This window comes from Stegodyphus dumicola, chromosome X2, assembly GCF_044657685.1.
Source record: "Stegodyphus dumicola isolate Sdum_Otavi_A_Nest chromosome X2, ASM4465768v1".
Lineage (NCBI taxonomy): Eukaryota > Metazoa > Arthropoda > Arachnida > Araneae > Eresidae > Stegodyphus > Stegodyphus dumicola.
The window spans coordinates 6,743,273-6,764,764 of NC_140781.1; the positions used below are offsets into that span (position 1 = coordinate 6,743,273).

General features: G+C 35.6%; 1 protein-coding gene across 2 annotated transcripts in view; it reads right to left on the reverse strand.

Annotated features, from left to right (window-relative positions):
- LOC118195362 (solute carrier family 4 member 11-like) overlaps window positions 1–21,492 on the reverse strand; it is an 842,086-nt gene that overhangs the window by 93,902 nt on the left and 726,692 nt on the right. For both annotated transcript variants that reach the window (XM_085809451.1, XM_085809450.1), the window contains exon 7: window positions 2,690–2,890. In XM_085809451.1, the coding sequence (XP_085665577.1) occupies window positions 2,690–2,890 (201 nt within the window). The remainder of the gene's footprint in view (window positions 1–2,689; window positions 2,891–21,492) is intronic.

The following is a 21,492-nucleotide window of genomic DNA, read 5'->3' on the forward strand; positions in this document are numbered from 1 at the left end:
CAGTTTTCGTGCATATATTTTCACTTTACGTGATATACGTTTTGTTTCTTTTTAGTAAATTAAAGCTTAAGAAAAACTGTATAAATTGAAATGTCCTTAATGCTTCTTTAAAAAGTTACTACCGCTTTTACATTTTTATAAAAATTACTTTGAAACTTTCCTCATTATTTTTTAGTTGAGGTTCCATAAAAATATCTCAAAATTTTTTTCAAAACTTCCTTTCATACATAAGAAAAGAATAAAACGTTGGCAGTAGTGACATTTTATCATTCATTTCAAATCATTATAAACACAAATTAGCAGTATTTTTAATTATGTGAAACTCGCAGAATCTATTATCTGGTAAGACCTACCAATAACTATATTTATGCTAATTATTTTCATTTCTTATAGACGTTAGACAGTTTCAAAATACGACTAAATAGTGTTTATAGGAAGGCAGCGAGGGCATAGACAAATCTCAAATAAAACCTTTTACTCAGATAGATTTCTGTTTCGATGAAAGTCAAATGTCGCAGTTCTGAATTTCAATCTGTCGGCACAACACCGACAACGAGCTGCAGTCAGTAGTAATTTATGAAGTGGACTTTACTTTTGCAAGGAGAATGGAAATCGCTTGTTAAGAAATGAACTAAAATATGAAAAGTATCACCACTCGTCTGACAACCGAAAGAATGGTTGTAGAAGTAGGTAAGACTTATTGTTGAGCTACACGATCATCACATTAAATTGTCACCCACAGCGTTCCAGATTCTAACTGACAGGTATGACTACTTCCTCTTAAACACAACTGAAAGTAGAGTTGAAATATGACAGTCCGCTAATGTCTCTTTCCAAATGCATGTTTCAGTGTTTAAATTGATCGATCAATCGCTTTCAGGCGCCCATTAGCGGCCGAACCGTAAAATCCGCTGAACAGTGGTAGCTCAGTCAGAGGTTTGAGTCCCATCGAACGGGCTGGTTGTATGGGCATTTTCATGGTTTTCCCACTGTATAATGTGGATGGTAGTCAGTTTCCTTTAAATGATACTCTATGGGGCATTCCTTCCTTTCCGTGCGGTGTCTAATGGCGAAGCAAGTAATAAATAAAATAAAGACTCTTTCACATCGAGTATGTGTATTTTTTGTCTGTCTGTTGGAAGTCTGTTGTCTGCGTATGCAAAAACAGGCTCTATATCATTTTTCATAACGTAACAAATATACACAAACACAAGCTCAAACATCTCATAGTTAATTCAATAGCTCAGTTCAATAAATGTGCTCAGTCAAGTAATAGCTCATTTCAATAAATGTGCATGAAATGTATAATTACCCACTCAATAGATTTCGCCTTTTATCGATATTGAAAATTCTGGACCATCCCACAACTATCTGTATAGGTAACCAAAATCTTTGATTACGCATATTTTCCAATATTTTCGACAAGCGTTTTAATTTCGGTTTTGCTCAGAGCATGCAACCATGAAATTCTTAACACTGATTTTAGGGTAACGCGATGCACTTTCAGTCTTATTGTTTACACTTCTGTTGTATGTAATTGAGAAACAATTACGAATAAGCATTTATTGTAGTAAACAAATTTGATTAAATTATGTGTCATTTTTATTTTTATTACAGCATACTGAAGGGTAACACGATTATGAAAAGCAAGATTTTACGCTTACAGGAATTTTGAAATGAGTCTATTTTATAAAGAAATCATAAATCATACAATGTTGTAAAATATAAGTTTAATAATGATGTGGTGTGGTGTATTTAATTATGGCAAAGCACACTAGGGCTATCTGCCTAAGGGGAGGGATGCCTTCGTGGAGGACTTTCTAAGGAAAACTGGCTCGCATACACGTTACATATGGGGAAAACCACGAAAACACCCAAGCAGTCAGCCCGTTCGCGGGATTCGAACCTCGGACCGAACTACCAGTGTTCAGCTACTTTACCGCTCGGCCGCTGGTGGGCCCCAAGTTTAATAAAGAAAGCTACAGTGATTCGAGAAAGGATCTGTATATTGCGCCGTGTTTGATCATATTAAACATTTCCTGGTCCCTTTTGCATAATTTGACAAAACATTAAGCCAACAGGGATAACTTATCTGATAATTAAAAGTTACAACCTTCTGATCTGCCAATGTAACACTCACTGCGGTCTGACGTTTATAAACAGCAAACAAACGACAACTGCTCTTCGACTTGCTTTACTTGCATTAATAAAGTACGACACAAATTATCTCACGGGAACAACAAACAATTTGAAACAAAGAACAAATAAACAAACAAAAACATTTGAGGGAAAGGTAGAAATCTTTGTTCAAAGTTGGTTTCCGTCATTTAAATGAGCGATATAAGTGGTTTCAGCCCCCCTCCCCCACTGAGGAACGAATACAAGATTTGATTAATTTTTGATTACTGATCCTACATTTTAATTTACGCTCCACTGTTTTTTTAAAGATATATAACGGAAATTTACTTTCAGAATATTTTACCTATTTTAAAGTAAATTACAGAGGCATAATATCAGTTCTAAAACTGTGCTAAAATACAAAAGAGAAAATCAAGATGTAAAAGAATTCTTAAAGAAAATAAATACTCTGAAATAACTTTTTAAAAAGAATTTAACTGTTTTAGAGAATACTTAAAAACTGCGAATTCTCTAGCAATGATGGATATCAAAATGGATAACGTGAACTCACGTCGAAATCTAAGTCCCCATCATGGGTTCCGAGACGTTTGGATGGGTTGCTCTGTTCTGCCGCCAAGTCTTGGGCGTGCTTGAGGAGGACGTTCTTGAACTCTGCTTCGCTATGGACTTCTAGCAATCTTTGTCGAAAGTCCATGTCAGCGAAGATGGTCGCAAACGTTCGACCAGTCTCCAGGGCATTCTTGGTCCCTTTCTGAAGAAAACAGAAATAAAAAAAGAATTAATGTTTTCTAAAAACACTTTTGTCATAGAATATTTACGTAAACAGCTATTCTGCCATGAAATAACGATATGTATTCATTCAAATCCCGTGACATCCCGTACCATTTAAAGGACATTGAATCAAATACTGAGATGTTGTTTTTGCTTTCTGAAAGCTTCTTAAACGTTTTCTTTCCCTGCCTGTTTAGTATTTGAGTCGGAAAGCAAATATGCATTTTAAAACGTAACCGCACTCTCTGGAAGTTTAAAATTCTATTATTTTACGAAGTTTTTTTTTCAGATGCTGCTTTATATCCGATGAAGGATCATGTATCAAAAAATGTCTAGATTTAAATATATGTTTAGGTGCTAGGTGATATCCTTGCTATACGTAATACCTACCATGACGCATTCTTTCGCTTTGACGAAACAAAAATATGACTGAAAATAATGGACGAAAATATAAATGCTATGGAAACAAATTTCTGGAAAGGAAAAGATGAAATTCAAAGTTATGCTATTGTGTCTAGCATATTACTTAAAGAAAGGAATTACAGCTGATGTCAAAATCTACTTAAATTATACAGAATATTGCATTAAAATAACTACGGATGTATAAGCTCATATCTGCGCTTATGTATGACATCTAATTTGAGTGCTATATGTATATATATGTAAGCTATAAGAAAATACTATAGATGCTTTACAAAAATAATTGGCGACCTCGAAATTAACATTCTAGATTTGATGCTCTTTCCCTAAATTCACATGTTCTCCCAAATTCGAGATCTTTCTACGTTATACAATGCTACTGGAAAAGGGCAACTAAAACTAATATTAACCAATCATAGCTTGTCTCTACAGTTACATCAGACGTAGTTATAAATACCGCTGGCTACTTAATTACGTCATTATTCTGCTGCATTCATTTCCTAGCTTCCGCCGTAGCTAACGTGTCTTCTATGCTCTGCTTGTCCGTCTAAAATGAGGCCGCCACCATTAACCTGTTTAAATTGTATATAAAGAATTATCTTAATTGTTATGATTATAGAGTATATAGTCTACGAGGAATTATTATAGTGTGCCTGGAAATCTGGAAATAAAGATGATAATTGGCTGAACGTAGTTTAATATAATCTTCTTCCTCTCGACCTACCACTCAGCCATCGCGACTGTTCTTCGAAATTATGCCACACATATATATATAATGCCTGCTTTGGCTTACATGTAACTCTAGCGTCTACTTTGAATACCTTAGATACTGGAAAGTATTTACCTTCATAGTTAGCTGCTGATGAAGCCATTTGTTATTTTGAATAGAATGTAAATTAATTGTAAATATTATATATGTATACTAAATTATAATTTCAACTGTCACAAATGTTAAATTTCTAGGGTAAGAAATATTACTTTCATTTTGGGCATAGAAAGCAATGCCTCCTGCTTTTCAGGTAGAAATATTAATCCTGCTGCTGGGTCAAAATGACCACGACTAAGAATAAATGATGTTAGAAGAACGCAAAGGGATTTTCCCCAAATGTCAGTTCTAATTGCTACGCAACAGATCTTCCTTCCAAAAGTGACTCTCTACTCTCATTGCTAAAACTGCTATTACGTGGATCGATTGAGCATCGATCGGAGACTTGTAACTTCCATTCCCAGCCAAGTATGGCATGCAAATGAAGTATATGCGTCAATAGTATTTTCTGGTTCCTACTGCAGAGGTGATTAATGACTATAAATAATTTTATATTAGCTTCTTTTTTGCATAACTTCAGAAAGAACTTGTCTGAAAAGTAAAATATCTTGACATTCTGAAAAACAGATTCTAATTTCTGGAATGGTCAGGGTTTTGGTGTTACATTTTATTTAGCAGGCTTAATTAACTGAAAGGTCTCACAGACAGCTTTTTTAAAACTTTCATGATGCTATTTTGTGAATTTTATTCTATTAAAAATTAGACCACATTCTAAAATTTATTATTTTTTAATATTGATTCATTTATATTTTTCTTGAAGAAAATGATATTATGGAGTTAAGATAAGATTTTAACATACTTATTTCTTTATCTATTGCTTGTTAATTAAGAGATTTCAGCTTGTCCTCAGGAAGGAAACTACTGATGACTTATTTTCAACTAAAATTAAATAAAAGTAGTTTTGTCCTTAATCTGACTGAGTGGCATTTCACAGACATTTAGTGGTATATTATAATACAATGCAGATCTAGGAAGAATATCTGGAATATAAAAGGGAGATTCAACGGATTTTCTTCCCTTGGTACTAAATTTAATTCATGGAGACTGCAAAGAATACCATCTTTTGATAACAAAATGAAACAGTATCTTGCTGACTTAATGCTATACCTTCTATGGTGACAAATTACTGCATATTCATCCTAACGACTAACCCATAAATTTGTTTTAAGTTCTTAGCGACTTAAAGCCTTAACAAGTGTTTAACTCTCCAGACAAATAACAAGCTAAATGAAAATCAAATTCAAATTTCGTAAAAATGCCACTCCGATGGGTATAGTGGTATCAAAACTTGGATGGAATTGTGCTGTAAGTGAGACAGTACTATAGGAGTACCACCTATGGTGAAAGTTTGGTGTATCGTCTTTGTAAATGTATTTGGTAGTAAATTTTAAAGAAATTGTCATAGTGCTTCTCAGTTAAAGTTGCGTGAAATGAAGAAGGAAATTAACAGCGCAGAGATTTAAATTTTTAATAAAATTAATTTCCGGGTTCGTATAGTTACAAAAGCATATATGTAAAAGATTAACAGAAATAGTCTGAGAGATTAAAGTAAGGCGAATGGAAAGATTAACTAAATTAATTATAACGATAAAGGGCCTTATATTGACAGTTGGATAATAAGTTAGCAGTATGTAAAATTATTGAAGTTTAGAATACACACAGAAATATGTAAACTAATTTTTAGATTACTAAGAATACACAGTGTCGTTCCACAACATAATGAAAAGTATACAGTTAACCTCAATTGTATTTATATTTTAATTACCTGATTGCTGTTTTGTGTATTGAAATTACGACAGGGACTTGCCTTTTAGTTTAAGAAATGTTTAATACGGAAGCCATAACTTTGAAAGACTGCTTGTATACTGAGAGAGCAGGTAAAATATTCTAAGCAATTCCGTAGTTCGAAGTGAAGTCAGTAAAAAATTTGGATAAAGAGAATTTCTTCCAAACTGTTAACTGTGTTATAGATATTAAGGTGCCAAGATAAGAGTGCTCAACTTTAAGGCAGCCTTATTTTGATCTCGAGTTTTTAATTTTTTAGTCTGATGGCAAGCAGTGAGACACAAAGAAGGCTTTTTAATGCAGGTGGAGGATATGGCTGTAAACTGGCTACTATGATAAAGGTAATGTGGAGAGAAAGGATAAAAATCTATCCATTTCAACAAGAAAGCGATCAACCCAGTTAGAAATTTAGAGTTCATTGTACAGAATAATGAAAGTTGTGGGGCTTGTTTACGTACGCGACATAGATTTGGCAGCCAGTCAGTGATAAGGACACATATAGGTGATGCCTTTTTTCAAACTGAGTAGTCAAGCTATTGGAAAATGCACTTATCAGTGAAAAAATATTCCCAGCTGAGCTTTTTGGTGATTTAGTGACGAGACGTATTTTCAAGTAGATGATAGAAAATGTGTTTCCTACAGTATAACACGATGCAGCAATCAGACGCTTATGTAAAATGTAAATAAATACAATCATTTAGATAATATGATAATACTTATCTAACAGAAGTAAGTATGATGCACGATTTGGATAAAGTGTAAATAAATACAATCATTTTGCACTTGAAATTTGTTATTATGAAATAACATTTTTCTTGAAAAGCAAGAAAGCAGATACAAAACTTGGAGAAATAACATGTCATTGCCATCTTGAGAAATATCACTTAGCAACTTGCTATGCTTTATTTCACACAGAATGCTCTACTGTTTATTTAAAGTGAAATTAAGTTCTCAAATTTGCATATCCTATATGAATCAAAACATGGAAATCCGTGGAAATATTGCATTTATCCGTATTCCGAAATTATACGAGTATAATCAACCAGAATAACATTTTCTAAACGTTCATGCAGACTGCAAACACTTTCAAGTCCGTTGTTTCATTATACAATATCACGAATGCTATACTTGATAATAAATCGAATTTTTATTCTACACGGACAAATAATGTGTATTGTGGAATTTAATGCATTTTTATGCATTAAACATCATCACTATTGGCGTGCACACACGCAAAATGCTTATATTATCGGGGATTTAGATTATTTTGTGAAATTTAAACAAGATTTCTCTTAGAAATGTTCCCCAATATCAAAAAGATTTCTTTCGCATTTCCTAAATGAAAAATGTGATATATTTAAGAGTAAACAACAAGTGTTTAAAATCGTGAGATTTTGCTATATTTAAACCTGTACTTATAGTGCATTAACAATAAATTTTCTTGCTAAACATTAATTTTAGAGACAATTTTAAAAGTTCATGATCTGACTTTTTGTTTTACTTAAAAACATCACTTTATTAGCCATATCTCATTAAACGCAATATTTTAAGGAGAACTGGATTAATATTCTCAGTTTAATAAAAATGCGTTTTAAATTATATTCTTTTTTGCAGAAAAGGAAGGAAATAATTCAGTAAAAACTAAACTGATAAACTATAACAGGCAACAAAGTAAAGGTTTGGTTCTTAAACTTGTATCCTTCACAATTATCAATTTATTCTCTTAAAAAGGGATTTTACTTCATTAATACAATATGTTATGAATTAATACATTATGCTCTCAGATAGACTCTGTAGTAAATGTAATCTAATTTCACCTGTTCCCTGTTACTTAATATTGTTACGAAATGTCCAGGCGCGGTAAGATGGCTTCCCCGCAAAGCAGGTTTACGGTTGCCATAAAATAGCAAGGGAAGGCAGGCTTGCCACATTTGGCGAGAAATCGCCAATTTGGCTACATTTGGCGACAAAATTGGCGATATAGCATGGATGGTTGGAGAATCTTCTGGAACGATCCAAAGAGTCGGGAGCCGTGCTCTGTGTTTCGTCGAAATCATCGCGATTTGAAGCGTGGAGAGTCTCGAGAGTACGTGGAGTACTCTCTAATCTCATAAGCTCTGGTGTACTCGAGAGTACGTGGAATGTATTGTGTGTTTTAAGTTCTTATATTCTTAAGTTCTTATTTACAAGTGATCCAAAGAGTCGGGTTACGACTGATCCAAAGAGTCGGGAGCCGTGCTCTGTGTTTCGTCGAGTGCATCGCGATTTGAAGCGTGGAGAGTCTCGAGAGTACGTGGAGTTCCGAGAACGACCGAGCAGAGTCGCGAGCTGTACTCTGGTGCTTTGCAGTGAAGCTGTCTTCACCGTGATAGCCTGATAACCTGAAGGCTGTGTCGCTGATCGTGTCAGCGTGTTTATTGTAGATCTTCGACGACTGTAAAAATATTTTGGAGCTGTCCTGATTAATATTGGTAAATAAAGTGTGTTTCGATACTTCATCAAGTAGTATTGTCATTATTCATTTCAAATGCACACAAACCCCGAACGAACGTGAAGGAAGAAAATAACGTAACAACTGATGACAGAAGTAAGAAAGAACGCAACAACTGGTGTCAGAAGTGGGATTTGCGAGTGAATGCCAGTGACCCGCTTCCAGAGGAAAGCCATGGCGATGGAAACGAAGACTTTGATGGATTTCTTAGTAGAGATAAAAGCCGGATAGAAGGCTGAAATGAAAACCGGACTAGCTGAGATGAAAGCCGGATATGATAGGCTGAAAGCTGGACGAGAAGAGATAAAAGCTGGATATAAAAAGATGACAGCTGAGATCATAGCAGACTGAAAGAGATGACAGCCGGACTGGAAGAGAAGAAAGCCCGACGAGAAGAAATTAATGTCGGCCAAGAAAAGGTGCGAGAGTAACTCCAACAGGTGAAAGTGAAGCTTACAGAAGAAACTGGAGCCATAAAAGATGATGTGGAAATGAGAGAAGTGGCTTCTGAAGAATCAAAGGATGAAGAAATGAAGGAAGTAACTAAGAAACTGCCTGAGAAAGATCAAGAAATGATGGATAAAGCACCTAACGGGATTAACGAAAAAGAACGAAAACATGAAGAAATAAAAGACGGGAAAGAAGCTTTTGATTCTCAAGTGCCTGAAGTGGAAGTGGATGAAAGTGAAAATGCGACCGTCAAGCTCTTCGAAACGGATAGTGAAGTTATGAAAACGCAGTCAGCAAGTGTTGAACCATCTGAAAGTTCATGTGATGCTGAGATTGAAGAAGCTGATGTACAGCTGAAGCAGTGTGCTTAAGTATTGCAAGAAAATTCACACACGTCACAACCTATGTGTGCATCTCATAGTGCAGATTTTGCAGATAAGGACTTGATTCTAAACCTGAATACTTCTGTTTGTAAAGGATCGGATTCTATTCATGACCCTGGTGCAAACATCGGAGCTAGCTTTCAGGAAATTGTTGCGTTTTTCTTCTGACCCCAGTTGTTACGTTATTTTCTTCCTTCACGTTCCTTCGGCGTTCGTGTGGATTTGGAGTAAATAATGACAATACTACTTGATGAAGTATCGAATCACACTTTATTTACCAATATTAATCAGGACAGTTCCAAAACACTTTTACAGTCGTCGAAGATCTACAATAAACATGCTGACACGATCAGCGACACAGCCTTCCGGTTATCAGGGTATCACGGTAATGACAGCTTCACTGCAAAGCACCAGAGTACAGCTCCCGACTCTGCTCAGTCGTTCTCAGAACTCCACGTACTCTCGAGACTCTTCATGCTACAACTCGCGATGCACTCAACGACACACAGAGCACGGCTCCCGACTCTTTGGATCAGTCGTTCCCGGAACTCAACGCTCTCTCGACGATGGACTAACCGCGATACACTAAGAGATTCCTTCGGAGAACTCGACGACCCACTCGGCACTCGCTGCCCGGCTGTCAACTCGATCGACTCCGCAGGGATTGCCCCTCGCTAGACGAGACTCCAACTCGATACTAACTATCTCGCACTTTAGACGAAGCACTCTGACTCGCCCTCTCGACGAGGCACACCCTCTGAGACACTAACTGACTGCGGACCAGCAGGGTTTATATAGCTTTCGGCTTGTGTTCGAGAACACTCCGGGCTAAGCCGGTAAGAATTCGTTCCAGAAGCTTCTCCAACCGTCCATGGTATATCGCCAATTTTGTCGCCAAACGTCGCCAAATTGTCGATTTCTCACCAAATGTGGCAAGCCTGCCTTCCTTTGTTATTTTATGGCAACCTTAAACCTGCTTTGCGGGGCAGCCGTCTTACCGTCCCTGGACTTTTCGTAACACTGCCCCCTCGCAAGGACTGCACTTCCTGAGCAGTACAACCCTTGGTCAGAAGCCAAATTCGATACAAACAAAACATAATAAAACAAATCAATAACATAACTAAACAAATACTTACACTATGCACAAGTTATATATGTTATCGTGAAAGACCGAAATTGGAGAATGTCGACTTTTACCGGAGAATGTCAACATTCACCAAATACGTCGGTGAAAGATCGAATATTGCATTACATTCTTATACATTCGGACCCTCACCGGTGTATGTCGACAATCACAGATATGCTCTGTTGTAGGTCGAAAAGAGAGGTCATAAAGTGTCATAATAGTTTTAGTTGTTGCAATAAATAAGATATGATTCACATAATTTATTAAGCTTTTTATTACTGTTATTTTATTTTGTCATTTAGAACGTACTGTATAATTAAGTAAGTTTTTAACTTCTATTATTTTCCTTTCTCATTTTGAATGTATTGTGTGTTTTAAGTTCTTATATTCTTAAGTTCTTATTTCAAGTCTCAAGTGCGTTTTTTTGTGACTGAATTACGGAGAAGAAAATATAATATTGTTAAATGTTTAACATTCACCATTAGTACATGGTGAATGTCGACATTGACCGGTGTAAGTCAGAAATAAGAGTGTTTGGAAAGTATTTCGGACATACACCAAGCGACTATATGAATGTTGACATTCACCGGTGAAAGTCGACATTCTCCAGATTTCGGTGTTTCACCGTAACATATACACAACTTAAACACATAACAATTTTAAATTATACAAATTAAATTTCTGAATGAATTTCAGTCTCAGTCTTTTTTATTAGAATATACCCGAGTCAAATACTTTTCCACTGCAGTTCTCAGTTCCATTTCGGTTTTGCATATCACAATCTGAAGATATAGTTCTTTTAGACTTTGCATTCACAGGAAGATATGAAACAGTTTGTTCACCACTCTGTAGTTCATTCGCAGCATACATACAGTTCACCTCGGTATTTTTAGCAGATGGTACAATATATCAAGTCACAAAAGACGACCCACTGATGATGTACATCATTTCTCTGGAATTTTCTGCTTCCTGTTTTACCCAACTGCGAAGATGCTAAAGAAGTATTTATCTCATTTGAGATATATTAAATGTTTGATTTGGTTAATTTAATTATGCAAAAACACTCTAGGGCTACCTGCCTAAGGGTGTGCATACCTTTGTGGAGGATTTTCTAAGGGGAAACTAGCTCGTACACACACTGTACAAGGGGAAAATTACGAAAATGCCCATACAGCTAGCCCTTTCGCCAGGATTTGAAACTCGGAAAGACCTATCACTGTCCAATGACTTTTCCTTTAGGCCACTGGTGGGCCAAACATAGGCTTAGAGAGTTAAATTATTTTAAAAAAATAGAAAAAATTATATACTACAAAAAACTGTAGACCTTTAGTATTGAAAACTAGGAGACTTCTGCTATGTTTCCCAACGACGCTTTGATAATGCTAGACAAAGTTCCAAGGGGCTTGCAGTCAACAATAAAAATTTTCTCATTTGGGGTAAATATTACATTGAATGTCTTAATTTGCTTTTTACTATCAACTGCATAAAGTTATTATCCATAAATACATTATCCTTCAGCGTATAATAAAAAAATATTAAAGACATGAATGATGATTTAGTTTGTGGTTATGATTCAGTTTCTGAACAAAATCCAGTTCATTCACGATATTTTTCGCATTTAAAACTTATGCACAGTAAAACAGTTTTATGCTGAAGTATGAAAGAGAAGGAAAAGGAGTGGTAAGAATATATCAAACATGTTTCGAACATCTCTCGAATACTGTAGTAAACTAATTATGCTTCTATTTTCAATTTACATTTCTTGGATGGAATAAATATAACTTTATTACAGTAAATGCACTGATGACAGAATACATTGGCATTTGTATTTCAAGCTATGGGTACGAAAATAATGTCCTATAGAACAAAGTCATAAATAGTATAGAAATTTGTTATGAAAATGTTTTTCAAGATAGTCATTGGCAAGGATAATGAAAACGATCTTTAGCAGCCTGAGCAAAAATAAAATAATAACGTTCTATCGAAATATCTGGTTGTAACGAAAGTTTTCCTCCAAAAAATGTTCTTAATAAAGTTAGAAAAAAAAATTAAAGCAGCATTTTTTAGTGCAGGTAGTAATCACCACCCAAATCTATGATTTTCTGCCAAAGGTTTGGTAGATTTTCAAAGCCTTCGGCCCGGAAACCAGGTGGCCGCGAATCTAAAAACATATCAGCCTCATTTCGGACGTCATGTGCAGAATGGAAGATAGCACCAGTGAGTTGTAGATGCAGGTGTAAAAAAAAAAAGGTAGAAGTCCGAAGGAGCGATGACGGGGTATATTGTGGGTGTGACTAAAGATCCCATTTGAGTCGTCACAGAGTCCAGCCAATGAATGCAGTCACACGTGGTCTTGCATTAACTTGATGTAACACTACATTTTTTCGCCTGAACTCAGTTCGGCTTTTTCCTTGATACACGGACTAGCGTCTCGCTGTACACCTTACTGTCAAGGTTTTAACCTTTTTTCATACACTGTTTGTGGATAATACGACGGCGATCCTACCAGATACAAAGAATGATCTTTTTGTTGCGCTTTGCGACGCTACCGACAGGCTTCCCGGGCGCAGATCAACCCCACTTTCGGCATGTGTTGTTGAAGTAAATCCACGTTTCATCATAAGTGACGATCTGGTCCAGAATATTGTCCTTGCAATGATATTCGAGAAGAATAGTGTAGAATGTTTTACATGAAATTTCATACTCAAATTCCATTTAATGTCAAATTCCATTTAATTAATAATATATAATTTGTAAGAAAAATTTATGACTGAACAAAAGATAATTTGAAAAAGACAGTTATAAGCAGAATTCTGGAAGATAAAATGTATTTTTAGAAAGAAAATAAAAAAAATAGTTCTTTTTCGGAGGGGTGACAACACTTTGCTTTTATGAACTGAAACAGAAAATAAATTCACCTGGTTTTATTTGTTCTGCCAAATTTTGCGAAACATTTTGTATTTCCATTTACATAAACAGAAATGATTTGCCATTTTCTCTTTATTACAAAGAAGTTTTTAATTATTTTGTGAGAAATGGATTTATAGTTTTCAGTAAATTACTGAAGAATTCAGTAAATTACATCTTACATCAGAGCAGAGTTACCAAACAGAACACTTTGTAGAATTTAATGATTTTTGGAGAGAATGAAGCGTTAATTAAATAGGCTAGACATGCAAGGCAAAGCGTGTTTTTAAAAAACAAAGTATAAAGCTGAATGATATATCAAATGTAAAATTGTTTTCCTGAAATACGGAAATTTTTGACAGGTGTTTTAAAGTGAACAGAATAATGAGAAATTAAAGCACCTTATAATGCTTCTTTTGACGCATGAAAAAATTTCATTATTAAGAATCAGGAATCTGTTAAATATTCATATAATATTTTCCTCTATTTATTATTCCAAATTTTCATTTTCCTTGAAGATTGTGGGTTGAAAAAGGAACTTTACTAAACTTTCTGCTTAAAGAAATAAATTCGTCAAAAACCGAACCTTCTATAATCATGTTCCTGAACGACTTCTCAGTAAAATATATCACAAAGGTTAAAAAGAATGATAGAAAATATTAATTTATTTTTAAGGAAAAACTATATATTTAGTTACATTCATACAACAATTTTAATTAGAAAAGAACTCTTTCCTGTTTAGGCCTTGACTGGAAGTCATTAAATTTTATATGAAATCTCTTAATTCTTTTTCAAAAGAAATTAGAGATTATTTGAAATACGAATATCTTTATTCCTTTTATTTCTCTTTTGTATTTCATTGCTTGAAGACAGATTTCACTTTAGTGATCGAAAAGCCTACAGTAATAGGAAAAGATCTTAATTTGGAGTAGTAATGATTAACTATATTAAACAAAATTTCTGCTATTGTTGGAATTGTTTGCTTGCACGACTAAAATAGAAAATAATATTAAATTTTAATTAATTAAAACTGTGGAAATATTCGAAATTAACAAAAGCGTTCAGTTATTGGCGCAACAGGCATGAAAATATCACAGGAGAAATTAATTAAACGATTTGTGTAAGAAAGTTGGATGTTTATTCGTAAATTGATGGAATGAACATGCATCTAAATGTGACTTTAAGAATTTAAGCAAACTGTATGAGAAAAAGAGGGCAGTTAATATAGAGCGGTAGTGGAGTGTTATCCTTGGCATACTTTAAAATCTGCACATTTCCAGAAAGTGTGTGTTTAAAACTAGAAACAAAGGCAAATTTATTGATATAATTTTAAACTATTATTTTTAGCGGGATTCAGTTTGCTTAAGATACAATTGGAATTCGATGATGTTTGGCGGCACTGATATGATTAAGTATAGTTCGCGACAAAAAAGTTTCAGTGATGTTTATGCTTATTGTGGTCCTAATTTTATTGTCAATATCAGAATTTAACCGCTGAACTCTCCACTTAGCTGTAGAATTTCTCCCTGGCCTTATTGCTCTAAGTCAAACGTTTGGTGGTTGCCTTTTCTCAGCCTCAATATACCCATCGACACCTTATTCACTTTAAAGTTGAAGAGAATTGAATTAAATTTATTTGAGATATTTATTTACCAGATCATCAGGCTGAGTTACCAATGCCAAGATTACAAAATGGAATTTCCAGAAAAAGTGAATAAACGCATTATATGCATGGTATACAGCTAAAATAGCCGACAATTTGATCACAAAGAGAACTTTGGTCCATCATAGAGACAGGAGCTGATTTCAACACGTAAACGCAAGTTAGTCATGAATCATAGAAAACATGATTTGTGGCTCCTCTAGTATCATAGCAGTAATATTGTATTAGCTTTTCTAGAAAGTGTCAGGTTTTATTTACACTACTGCTTTGCAAAAATATACATATTTTCCTTTTAAAGTTTTAATTAAAATTGTCTACTGTATATTTCCTTTGCCTTTTAGTACCCATTAAAATAAATAATAGACAAATTCTAAGATTCAGCATTTTTACGAAGAGTAGGAACTTGATTACATTTTTACACTGATGAATAATAAAAGTTGTTGCTTCAATGCAATGCTCCAGTCACAGTTACAAAAAAGAGATATGTTTCTGGAGAGATATGTTTGTATTGTTTTACTTTATTTTTCTAACAGTTATATTTATTGTCTTCCTAATTTTATCATTAAGATCGGAAGCTAACCGCTGAAGTTGTAGAGACATTAGGTTATTTCGAGACAGGAGACATGAAAAAAGAGCAGTGCCTTGGCAGGGACTTGAACCTCGGACCTCTCGAATACGCGCCGAGTGTGCTGGCCATTACACCACGAAGGCATGCTAAGAAGGCGGGAGAAATACTTTATAAACTCTCCACTTAGCAGAAGAATTTCTCCCTGGCCTCATTGCTCTAAGTCAAAAGTTTGATGGCTGCCTTTTTCAGTCCCAATATACATATCAATACTTTCTGAGATTCACCTTAAAGTCCAAGAGAATTGGAAAAAAAATACTTAATTGTTTCTTTGTATAAGCCTGTTATATAACTGTCTGTGTACAAGTCGCCATCTACACCACTTAGCAAGCAAGATTTTGTTTTCTACGTCAGTCTTGGCTATCCTACAATAATTGCCCACGATTTCAAAAGTAAAACTTAAATGGAAATCCAAGAAGACAAATCCGGATGGTTTAATTATAAATACTACTTATTACATCATGGCATAAATATTTTGCCCCGAATGAGCCCACACACATCACTACTGCCTTCACGGATCTTCTGATGTGTTAAATATTGTCATAACGATCAACGTTCAACAGGCACCTTACATTTATGCGATCAACGATCTCGCTTCTGACTATCTGCCTGTGCAATTTACTCTGTATGGACTACGCCACGTCTTCCACCTTTACAATCTCACATCGATTGGAATAAATATAGTCAAATTCTCAATTATTCCATTTCTGCTTCCGTCAATCTCAACAATAGTCAAGATTTAAACAACGCCATTGATTATCTTGATAGCCATTATCGGTACCGTCATTAGTAGTTCGAAGTTCACCAAAGCTAGCAAAGACTTCATTCCCCCCTTGTACATCCGGCAAAAATTAAAAATAAGAACTACCTCAAGAAAATAAAAAAAAAACAGTCAAGACCTTCGTGACAAGAGTTGTTTTAACCGAGTTAATACAGAACTCAGGATATTAATGAAAGATTATAGAGAAGACAGTTAGAACAGATTTGTAGAAAGTCTTTCTTACACAGATCATTCTATGTGGCGGAACGCTCGTGCATTAAGAAGAAATGAAAAATTGCATTGGTCCGATTAAATATGACAACTAAATTCTACATAACCCTGAAGAAATATTCGAAATTGTTGCTAATACTTATGGTCAATAATTTAACATTAATTACGTCCCAAACCCAAATGATGAACATGTTTACAATCATGTGACACACTACATCATGTTTACAATCATGTGACACACTACACTACATCCAATCAAATAACGACATCAGCAATAGCCCGACTTCCCCTAGAGAAGTACAGAATCTTATCCTTAAAATTCACCCTAGTGAAGCTTCTGGTTACGAGAAAATTTCCAACAAATCTATTAAAAACGTACCCAAGAAAAGCATTTTTTTAATTACGAATATCTTTAACGTCAGTCTCAGTCTCAGTACTTTCCTATGAGCTTGGAAGCGCGCAGTTATCAAAGCTCTCACAAAATTAGGCAAAGAATGTTCTTATATCGAAAACTACCGGCCCACCATCTTACTTCCTTCAAATACAAAATTATTTGAAAAAAATCATCACAAAAATAATCCAAATTTTTATCCAGAGCAACATCATACTCAAAGATCACCAATCGGCTTTCGACAAGCCTTCTCAACTACTCAACAAAAATCAAGGATTGCAGAACACATCGGTAAGAGCTTCAACAAAAAATAAACTGTAGCAGGCATATTTCTGGATGTAGAGAAAGCGTTTGAAAAAATGTGGCATCATGGTCTCTTTTATCAAGTTCATCTTCCTAAATTCTCCCCTCGGGGCTCATTATACTTATTACAAGTTATACTTATTACAAGTTACCTCATTATACTTATTACAAGTTACCTAAATTCAAGAACTTTATAAGTGCGTATCTTTTCACTACTAGAAAAGTCACGGCTGGAGTAAGTACCTCAAGGTTCTATCATTTTGCCTACGTTTTCTAATTTCTTCATTAATGATATTCCGACTGTCACGTATGCTGTAATTGCTTGCTACGCTGACGAAACCGCCATTTAATGCAAATCTTCGAATCCTCACTTTTCTTTCTAAAAATGACAGAACGAAATAAATCAAATTTTTAGTTTTTAGCTTGGGAACTGCAAATAAATTCTCAGAAGTCATCAGTCGTAGTCTTCAATGAAAACATATTCCGTGAAGATCTAGAATAAATTACCATGAATGGCACTATTTTCAAAAAAGAACCACATATCAGACACCTAGGCGTCTATTTAGACAAAAGATTAAATTGGAAGTATCACGTGACCTCAATTAGCATCAAAGCGCAGAAAGCGTTTATGTCGATTTATACTTTAACTGAAAAAAGCCTAAACGTAAATTAAGCACTAAACGTTTATTATATCTGCAAGGCCGCCTATCTTATTTATATGCTGCGCCTGCTTGGGCTCCCACTGCTCGCAGTAATAGACTCAAATTACAGCTACTTAAATGAACTCCTTCGGATCATTACTGATTCACCTAAGTTCGTTAGAAACACTTTCACACATTAAGGCGTCAATATTAAAGCCGTCGATAGTGAAAATTTCAAGTTATCTAACAAATTCTACTCCAATTGGGACTATCATCTAAACGATATACTATTTTGAAACATCAGTGTGTACGACCCCGCTATTGAACAAGCGTACAAGTGATCAAGAACAATTCAGTATAATACAAACTGGTAACTATTGATATCTCTGCATATTTTTTTTTCTTTACGTATTTACTTATTTATTTTTAATTATTATCTATCTGGTAAAGCAGGTATTTTTTTACTTTATTTTCACCTGATTAAGCAGGTATATAGACTTTGTTATTTTCAATCTGAGTTATACAGAAACTATTACAGGTTGGCTTAGCCAACACAAATAAGAATTAGTAGTACGGTCCGCACAGAAGCGAACCTTAAAATTACTCTCGACTTGTAATATTATATTTTCTCCTTTCATCATTCTGTGTTATATCATATGTGTAATTGCAACAACTTCAAATAAAAATACTGTCGAATATTGCTATATAATTGCTTTAAGAAATGCAACAGTTCAACTTCAATTGCATGTAAAATTTTTTCTAACACGCAGTGCGCAGGTCTTTCATTATTTGGATTACTTACGTTTACCCTAGGGGTTACGATGAAAATATGGTAGTAAAAGCCGTAAGATCGTAAGCTACGTACAAAAGGAGAGCGTGTTCACCCTTTCGTCCCGTTATTGCTATTAGTCTAAGTTGCTATATTACGGCCATACCTAATACGTGCCTGCTAGTATATCGCCGGTTCTCCTTAATTAAGGGCCAAGTCCGCAAGTTTGATTCTGTGTAGCTTGTGATGATTATATTTTTCAAGTATTAGCGTAGTCTTATATTTTTCTATTTTGAGTTAAAGCCCCAGTAGAGGCTTCTTGTACCTGTAATTCAGTATTTGTTGTATAAAGATGTATTTTGCACTTCGTAAAAGGAACGTATTCGTTAAGTCGATTAAATTTACTGCTTCAAAATATAGATAACCACTGATTATTTTATAACAGGTAATAAATTCTCTTTTATACACCGCTCGACATTGAAAATGCAACACCAAGAAGGAGTCGTCAGAAATTAATGCAAATTTTAGAATAGACACACGTCACTGAGTTATGCGAATGATGTGAAATGCGAAGCTCTTCGACGCACGTGAAATAAGATATAAGGAAAGTAACGTGCCAGAATTGGCAATATTCGTGTCGTTATTTCTGCCAGACGAATTATCGAAGAAAGTTGGTTTTTGCCCCGGAGGATACGTGTAATAGGAGAGAATGCCAGGCCGCCGTCAACGAAGGCACTTCCAGCAGATAGACGATTTTACGAGGGGTATGGGGATCAGACTGAGAAGGGCGGGTTGGTCCTTACGTCAAATCGCAGCTGATACCCACATGGATGCGGGCACGGTGCATTGGCTATGGCGAACATGGTTGGAACAAGAAAATCTGAGCAGAAGGAGGGGTGCAGGTGAAGCTAGAGTGACGTCAGCACGCGTAGATCGACGCATTCGCCAACAAGCTGTGGCGGTCCCGCAAGTCACTTGTACCGCGATTCTGTATCATGTGCAAGATACCCTGGATATTCCCGTGTCGACCAGAACCATTTACCGTCGATTGGTTGAACGTGGCGTGCAGTCACGGCGTCCGTTAAGAAGACTGCCATTGACCCCACAGCATAGACGCCAACGTTTACAATGGTGCCGGACTGGAGCGATGTGGATGACGGAATGGCGAAACGTCGTGTTCTCAGATGAGTCACGCTTCTGTTTATCCAGTGACAGTCGCCGCATACGTGTGTGGAGTCTACGTGGTGACAGATCTAATCCGGCAGTAACTGTGGAATGCCCCACCGCGCGAAAACGTGGCATAATGGTTTGGGGCGGTATTGCCTACGATTCCAGGACACCTCTAGTTCGTATTCACGGCACTATGACGGCCCAACGATACTTGGATACTCTACTGCGTCCGGTGGCAATCCCCTACCTTCAGGGGTTGCCTAATGCAATTTTTCAGCAGGATAACGCCCGACCACACAGTGCTCGCATCTGCTAACATGCTCTGCAAGGTATACAGGTGCTTCCCTGGCAACTGTACTCTCCTGACCTGTCACCAATCGAACATGTGTGGGATGCGATTGGACGCCGTTTGTAGCGTCTGCCCCTGCCTCGTTCAGAAGACGAACTGTGGCAAATGGTTGAAAGGGAATGGAGAGCCATCCCTCAGGACAGCATCCGCACTCTTATTGACTCTATGCCTAGACGAGTTTCTTCGTGCATCGCTGTCCGCGGTGGTCCTACATCACACGTCCTTCTTAGTGCCCACGTCCACCGTCACTTATCACTTATCACTTATTACACGTCCCCCGTCAACTATGAACTATCAACTATCCTACTGAGCCGACGCCGTTCTCGCTCTGTATTCTGATTATCATTTTAAAATAAAGATCACTTATTGCTGCTCGCTGTCTCTGCCATTTCTCCGAATTTCATCACTTTTTGACCACTCCTTCTTGGTGTTGCATTTTCAATGTCGAGCAGTGTATATGCTTGTAGAACTACATCTCGATTGCCAAATTTTAAACAGAATGAATCTGTTCCATATAGCTGAAGTAAGTTTTAATGGGCATTGTTAATTTATGACGATTAATTTTACGACACAATATCAGATAGAATATGCTTTCTCGAAGAAGTGATTTCTCAAGATAAAAAGATTCTAATTTAGAACGCATTTTTACAATCAGCAGAATCGAGTCCTATCGCAGTATCAGTAGATTTGAATGACTAAAATCATGCACACATTGATAATACATTAGGAAAAGGAGTGTTTTCAGGGGCACAAAATTTAGTGGTCAAAGGCGAATGGGGAAAACTGACACAGAAATTGAGCTATGGTACTACAAAAAAAAAAAAAAAAAAAAAAAAAAAAAAAAAAAATCTGCCACTGGTCAATTTACGAAATAATTATCATATTAATAACTGTAACTAGAATTATTATAATTTCATTATTTGTTTCTTTTATACCATTATAGACCTTTATGGAGATACTGCCAAAACATTTAATTATTTCTTGAATATCTAATTCGTTGTGGGCAACTTCGTTTACAATAAAACATAAAATATTAAAATTTATGGCGGAATGTCATTGTGATTGTACTGTAAATTACAAATCAACTATGCTAAAGGATAGAAACAGCAAATCTTGAGAATGCAGCATAGCCTAGCAGAATTTTCTAAAATTTCTTCGGGTAAGTGATTCTTTTTATTTTGAGATTGATTCCTCATGTCTAGCATTCAAAAAAGTATCTTCTTTATTGCCATATCAATGCGCTTTATGTGCCTTTTCTTCTTTGAGAACCAGCGAAGTAACAATAGAATACG